The 8,063-nt window shown below is 44.2% G+C and overlaps 1 protein-coding gene across 1 annotated transcript in view; it reads right to left on the bottom strand.

Moving 5' to 3' along the window:
• Nucleotides 1–7,784: 7,784 nt before the first annotated feature.
• Nucleotides 7,785–8,063, bottom strand: part of Hspa8 (heat shock protein family A (Hsp70) member 8) — a gene marked incomplete at its 5' end in the record, with an annotated part of 1,252 nt that continues 973 nt past the window's right edge. Inside the window, one exon of the mRNA XM_021172039.1 lies at nucleotides 7,785–8,063. Coding sequence (XP_021027698.1) covers nucleotides 7,875–8,063 — 189 coding nt within the window.

Below are 8,063 nucleotides of genomic sequence, written 5' to 3'. Positions count from 1 at the left end.
ACAGAGAAACCCTGTCTCAAAAAACCAAAAACAAACAAAAAGAAACAAAGCCTAATCAAACTCAAGAGACTTCTGACTTTTCTGGACGATTGTCCAAAACTAGTCTCATCTGTAAGTTTTCTTTCTCAGTATTTCCATTTCAGGGATTTTCTTTAAATCTATTTACTTGTTTTAATGTATATTGGTGTTTTTGCCCTAATGTCTGTGCACCACATGCATGGCTGGAGCCCTTAGGCACTAGAGAGAGTGTCAGATCCCCTGGAACTAGAGTTACATATGGTTGTGAGCCAATATGCTGATACTGGGAATCGAACCTGAGTCCTCTGGAAAAGCAGTCAGTTCTCTTAACTACTGAGCTATCTCTTCAGCACCAGGAGTTTCCTTTAAGTGGTGACCTCTTACATTTCTCAAATTAGTCCCTTATGATGGAGGCATCATTGTTTCTGCTGCAGTTTATCTTGGGTAGGCTGCCATGTGCAACATAGATACTTCTTTGTGAAGATACAGCAAGTCTCCATCCATGCAACAGCACCTATGAAAACTCTATCACAATATACAACAGAGAGAAAAGTCCCTTAATCAACTATTAGGATGGATAATTAAATTTAGCAAGGTCATATATATATATATATATATATATAATATTATATTTTATGCCATCCCTATATAAAAGGAATAAATAACTAGAAAATGAAGTTTGAAAACAATTCCATTTACAGTGACATCAAACACGTAATTAGCCAAGTGGAGTGGCTCACACCTGTAATCCGAGCACCTAGGAGGCTGAGACGGTAAGCTACTAACTAGCTCAAGCTCAGCCTGTGAGTTATTTGTGAAAAACAAAACAAATCCATATAATTAGGAATAAATTGAAGAAATGAAACACAAGAGTTCTTCATGTTTAACTACCAATTGAGAAATTATTGAAGCCCTATGTAATGGAGAGATGTTCCATCTCCAGACCTAATATTATCAAACTGTCAGTTCTACTTAGTTTGAGCTATAGAGTCAATAGCATCCCCAGCATAAGTCAACCTGCTCTTTTAACAAAACTCGAGCTGATTGCTGGACATGACTGCACAGGCATGTAATCTTAGCATTTGAGAGGTGGAGTCAGGGGAATCAGGAGTTCAAGGCCAACTTCAATTAAATAGTGAATTCAGTGCCATCGTGGGCTCCAAGAGGTCCTATGTCCAACAACAACAAAATAAACTATGTACCAATAAAGACACATAATGAGGGGCTGAAGAGATGGCTTGGCTGTCAGGAACACTTGGTACTCTTCCCGAGAACCTGAGTTCAATTAGCACCCATATGGGGCTAACAGCCACCTGTTTCTTCAGCTCTAGGAGATCTGACACCCTCTTCTGGTCTCCACTGGTACTGCATGCACATGGTGCCCAGACCACACATATAGGTGAAACACCAATACACATTAAATCAAAAGAAATAATCTAAAAAAGAAAAGACAGACAGAGAGAGAGAGAGAGAGAGAGAGAGAGAGAGAGAGAGAGAGAGAAAGGTAATTATTTTAAATGTTGATGTTTTAATATTTATATTAATAATCAGATTGAAATCGTGTTTTGAAAAAAAAAAACTTGAAATGAAATTGGAGAGCCTGGTATAGTGGTGCACACTTTTGATCCCAGTACTCTGGAGTTACAGGCAGATAGATCTCTGTGAGTTCAAGACCAGCCTAGTCTACAAAGCAAATTCTAGAACAGCCAGGGCTACACAGAGATACCTTGTATCAGAAAAACAAAACAAAAACTAGAGAGAGAGAGAGAGAGAGAGAGAGAGAGAGAGAGAGAGAGAGAGGAGAAAAGGAAAGGAAATTGAGAACAGGAGGCTCATGTTATTAATTTAAGGCTTTCTATAAATAGCTTGGTGATCTAACTTAACCACAATGTGACTGTCCTAGTTCTGTGACTGTGTGACAAACTGTGCTAAACAATGCTGAAAACCTGTATCTCCAGCAACATTTATTTTGCTTCCAGGCCTGAGGAGGCTAGGCTCATCTGAGCCTCTCATGAGAGACAGCGGGTGGCTGGGACAGAGTCAGTTTGCTCTTCCCTCCCTCACCCAGTGCCAGAAGCTCCCCGTCCAGGGGGTCTGTCCACATGAAGGCTTGGGTAAAGCACACGTCCCAGAGGGCAGCAGGAGATGCCTACAGTGAACCAGGCGGGAGCCATGTGGCTTTGATAATCTAAACTTAGAGGGGCCGCAGAGTCACATTGTCCACGTTCTATCTGTTCTAAGTCAGTCTCCAAAGCCAAGACGTAGTCCAAGGGAGAGAATTCGATTGTACCTTTGCTAAAGAAGTGGACAAACAGAGATTATGGATGTGTTTTTAAACTATTACCAAGGCTCAGTGATTAAGAGCACTTGTTTTAATAAAATGAATAAATAAACCTTTAAAAGGAGGGTTGGAAAGATGGCTAAGAGGTTAAGAGCACTGACTGCTCTGTTAGAGATCCTGAGTTCAAATCCCGTCAACCACATGGTGGCTCACAACCATCTGTAATGGGATCCGATGCCCTCTTCTAGTATGTGTCTGAAGACAGCTTCAGTGTACTGATATAAACAAAAAAATAAATAAAATCTTTAAAGAGCACTTGTTTTTTTTTTTTTCCCCAGAGGTCCTGGGTTCAATTCTCAGCACCCACATGGTGGCTCACAGCCATCCATAACTCCAGTTCCAGGAGATCCAACACCCTCCTCTGACTTCAACAGGCACCAGGCCATATATGTGGGACACAGACATACATACAAAACAAAACACTTATACATGTAAAACAAACAAAACTATTACCCAAAAACAAAGAAGGGGAGGGTCTGGAATGCAGCTTACTCTCGGCCTAGGAAGAAGGAAGAACTCTCTTAGAAAGGGTAGACATGCTACCCTGATGCTTACCTGGAGGGTTTCTGGCTTTCCTAAGGCTTCTGATAAGACACCAGTAGAGAGAAGTGGCCTAGAAGATGAAGTTGGGCATAGGCCTGGGGCTCAGAGATAGGACATTTGCCTCCCGTGTTTGATGCCCTAGGTTCAACCCAGTACTGCTGAAAAGGGAGTGGAGTGAAAGCCAAGGTTACTCAAGGATCCCAAATCTCATGTGCCCGCACATCTTCACTCTCAGATCTCGACAACCATTGTTCCCACTGTCAGGCAAACCCTTCCTTCCTCTTTCCTCTGGCTTTCCTGCTCATTTCCTTAGGGTTGGCTTAGGCACTGGCTCCTCCAGGAAAGCCTCCTTTATCCAAGACAGGGTCCAGTGTCCCTTCCATTGGAGTCTGTGGCTTACTCAATACTCTGACCAATGTCTGCTGTTTATTCACGTCTTCACTCCTTTCCCTCCTCCTGGAGTCTAAAGTGTTTGAAGCCACAAGGCCTTTGAACTCATAGGACCCTAGCATGTGAGAAATGGCCTAAGTGGTGTGTGTGTGTGTGTGTGTGTGTGTGTGTGTGTAGTGTTTCAAAGCCACCACTACGCAGGACTCGGACACAAGGGGTTGCAAGCTCTCTGATTTTGTCCCAACATCTCCTGCATCACCTCCCTGCACAAACCAATTGGAGCTGGGTAGAGCTGGGCTGAGGTGTGCTAAGTTAGCACCTTAGTGTGAACAGCCGGCTCTGCAGTCTGCTCAGCTGTGGCCTCCCCTCAAGTCTCCCCAAATCAGCCAGCTCCTCTTCCCAGTTCCTCTCTGGGAGTAGATCGACCTGATTCTAGCTAAAACCTTAGATGCGATAATAGGAGGGGGGGAAAAACCGAATAAGGGCCAAGAGTCGGACAATTGGTGGCAACGAGATGAACATAGATTAATGACGTGGACCTTGCTCTGGTCTCCTCAGCCTGGGCTGGAGAAGGTTCATGGTTGATACCCATTAAAGGGCTTAATGAAATAATTATAATTCACACCCCAGAGCATCAAAGAATCAATACGGGGGAACTTTGAGCCACTCTGGGGGTGGCACCCCACTGGCTTCACAGTTCAGCTCAGCAGGCAGAGCGAAGAGAAGCAAATGCAGTTGACATGTGAAAGTTGCATTAAAAGAGGGCAATAATAGATTAAAAGCTGCCGGGATCCTGGTGACTGGACGTCAATATCCTTTATTCCCTGCCTTGCCCCCATTCTGCCCCCTCCGTGCACTATTAGCCCAAATCGATGGGCTGTCAATTGACATCACCAGCTACAGCATTAATGCGAGCTCACAAAGGAAGCCCTGCCTTATATTATCACTTCTCTCTCTTCCAAATTACCACGTAATGCAGGCTGCGGGCAGCCTGTGACATGTTACCACTATACACGATTTGTTGGGATTGGACTAAACATTTCACGGCTATAGATTTCATCAGAGACTTGATGACAGAAATAAACTGCCATCCACAAGGAAATGACTGGAAATAATAGAATTAGGCATTGTTTGGGAATCCGGAGGGACAACGGAGGGATGACAAAGTAGGAAGGAAAAAGAGCCCCACAGCTGGTAGCCTGCTGTGGGGAGCAGCTCCAGAGAAAGACTGCAGTTAAAAGACCTGACACTCCATCTCACTGAAGAACAGGAATTTGGATTTTGTCCTAGGGTTCCTTTTCTGGTTTTGCACAAGAATTGGGATGCTTCGTTCCCTGTGACAACCTGGAATGTGATGGCTGTGGGCTGACCTGTCACTGAGTTCTAATCCCAGAACCTCAGAGAATGACTTTCCTTCCACAGCTGCCTGGGAAGCGAATGTTTAAGGTTGTGCTTCTAAAAGGCTAAATGTACACAGTGACAAGCAGCACAGTAGGGCAGCAGGTGACTAGAGTCAGAAGAGTCCCTCCCTGACAAGCATGGCTCTCGTCCAAATGTTGATTTCGGACTTTCAGTCTCTCCACCGGAGACATTAGGTCTGTTGTTTTAAAGTACCTGTGTGTGTGTGTGTCGCTCTGTATGGGACCCTTAGGAAATAGTGTGCACTCATAGCTAATGATAGCCCATTTACGGAGCCCTTTCCCAAGTCAGCTGCAGGGCTAAACGGTTTGCACACCAGGGCTCACTTCATTCTCCTGATGACCCTAAGGTCGAGTATTGTAACCCCCACGTCTTAGGTAGTTCCTGGAAAGTAATCTGTTCATCGTTGCACAACGTTAGAGGGCACCACAGGTCTCTGGACAGAAACCCAAGAAATAGCAAAGCAACAAAGAGCTTCTGTTGAACTTCCCAAGCTTCTTCCAATTGACGTCATTGCTTGCAGCTGGCCTTCTCTCAAGTCTCAAGTCTCTAGTATTTCCTGAGAGTGGACACTATTTGGTTTGAATTGAGCCCCAACCCATCAAAACATCAAATAGCTTCACCATTGCATTCTTCCTGCCTCTACCTCCTAAATGCTAGATTGCAGCCAGGAGGCATGTCTCCTACCCTTACATACTTGTGAGAATACACTTTTACTTCTATTCCTTCTCAATCTTCCCAACTACTCTAAAAGTTCTCTCCCATTTGTTCTTCCCTGCCTACAGCAACTTGGTGGGAAATGTTAAGACAGTCACAAAAGACCATGTGTTGTAGCTTCCTTGTCTCCAAAATGTTCAGAATGGATAGCTAAGGGAGTGTGGGGCCAAAAAACACAGCAATGATGCTATAGGGTTTTCTTGACTAGATTGTTTTGCATCATTCTTTGAATGTACACAAAATATCTACCATACCCCCAGAGCAAAGCAGATGGTATATGAATTGTTATAGCTCTCGTCTTAAGAGAGTCGGTTGCTAGAGCCAAGGCTGACCTTGAACTCACTCACTATACGATTACAGAGGACCCTGAACTTCTGATCCTTTCCTTTTCACCTCCCAAGTGCTACCATATCACACCAAGTTTGGTGTGGTGCCAAGACTGAATCCTGCTGGCCAAGCATTACCGCCTGAGCTCAGCCACAGTGCCCAGCAGCCTTGCCAAACATCAGCTCAGAAGTCTCCTTGACCACTGTGCCTTTGTTCCACTCTTCTCTCCTCACTCATATGCACTAAACCCCCACCATTCCTGGCCAGACACTTATTCATTCTACAATGCCATACTCAGACAGGAATATGGATGTTTGACTTTGGGTTGGTCTGGGCTTGCACTAACCATTTTGTGCAAGCCCAGGGTTAACTTCAAGCCCTTTGCTATGCTGCCAATAAGCAAAAGGCACCTGCTCCCATTTGACAAAAAAATGTTCCAGTGGGGTATGGTAGATCATGCTGTTAACCCCAACACTCAGGAGGCAGAGGCAGAAGTTGCTCTTGAAGTTTGAGGGCTAGAGAAAGCCTACCTGAAGGGATTTAAAAAAAATTCACTAGCTTCCCCAAGGACCCTGGCAGTTGCTTTATAATTAGCTACCACTGCCATCTGCTGGACAAAGACGTTTCAAAAGTCATTGAGCACAAGGAACATTTGCAAAATGTCTTTCCATGAAGGGTTATTCCACCTATAAGCCTAGAGCCTTGAACTCAAATTTATTACATTGAAATACTGTACTTCTGTGGAGAACTTTATTGCTGTGGCTCACAGCAAAAGCATTTCCCTTAGTTTACAAGTCTGTTACTTGTGAAATATAGCACTAAATCTTTAGTGCTATATGCATTATAGTTAAACTAAGACTGGCTTGGTAGTGATTGATTTCCTCAGTACTTTCCAGGCAAACCAGCTTGAATAGCCAGGAAAAAGGTAGCAACAGTATTCTAACCTACAGTAGTCTAATCCATGTAAAATGGATTTAGGATCCCTATCAAAACTGAAAGCAGTGGCCCATGCTTATTATCCTCTAGTCTTGTAACTTGAAATACTTAATCCAAGGCTTTCCCATAAACTTAGTTTTCACTTTTAGTACTACATAATTCTCAGCAAAATCAGTTTAACCATTTTGTGCAAGCCCAGGCATGACTTCCAAGTGTAGGGGCAGGGGAACAGTTGTGGTACTAGCAAGCCTACTGCTTGCCTTCAGTCCCCAAAATACACATTTAATCTATTCTAACCCCAGTTGTGTGCCTATACACACTATCACTTAAAGAGGAAAACTGAAATGTTCTTATACTCAGCGTAACAGCAACCACCATGGGTTTCAGATCAACACTGCACAGAAAAATTTCCCTGCAGTTGGTTGTCTGGACCAAAGTACCCTATATATTTAAATTACATGTACCCCCAACTTTCAGTACAGTAGAATGGCAGTACATTTCTTTAATCCCAACATTAGGGAACTAGAAGAGCAGTCTCCTGCCAAGTGCCAGAGGCTGCAGATGGACCTCAGGACAGTACTCCCAGCAGACAGGGTTTGTTTGGCCCTGGAACTTAACTCTGTAGACCCGGCTGGTCTCGGGAATCTGCCTGCCTCCCAAGCACTGGGATTAAAGGTGTGCACTGCCTGGTGAAAAAGCTTTATGTAATGTGACAAATATCTTCCCTAATTATTAGTACTACATCAAGCTTTGCTGCATGCAGACCTCTGAAACAAGGCTGGCCACTAGGTGGCAGTTCAACACTAGATTATACAAGCAAATGGACTTAGAAGGCCAAGTCCCCTAAGGATCAACTTACTATTTTATGGGGCATCTGCATCCATAGATTTCATAGCTGAGAACCAGCACCCTGTATTCCTTTAGCTTGTCAAGTGTTACCCAGGTTCAAGGTAAACTTCTAGCCTGAGGCTAGACCTGCTTCCTGGCAGTGTTGACCCTCCCAGCTCTTGAGAAACACCTGAATCCTAGGCCAGCTAGAGACAGTCTCAACCCATTCCTGTTTCTTACATTTAACTCAGTCAGGACAACTGTATGGTGCCAATTTAAATAGTTTTATTATTCCATGTTACTTGTTTTGGGTCCCTGTGGAACAAAGCTACACACACCCTCTTCTTGGACTGACTTAATCCACCTCTTCAATGGTGGGGCCTGAAGAAGCACCACCAGATGGGGGAGCTCCTCCACCTGGGAAGCCACCAGGCATTCCTCCAGGCATGCCACCCGCACTCTGGTACAGCTTGGTAATGATGGGGTTGCAGACTTTCTCCAGTTCTTTCTGCTGATGCTCAAATTCTTCCTTCTCTGCAGTCTG

The sequence above is a fragment of the Mus caroli genome, chromosome 9 (genome assembly GCF_900094665.2).
Source record: "Mus caroli chromosome 9, CAROLI_EIJ_v1.1, whole genome shotgun sequence".
NCBI lineage: Eukaryota > Metazoa > Chordata > Mammalia > Rodentia > Muridae > Mus > Mus caroli.
The sequence above is the reverse complement of the archived record's forward strand: the minus strand, read 5'-3'. Positions and strand labels throughout refer to the sequence as shown.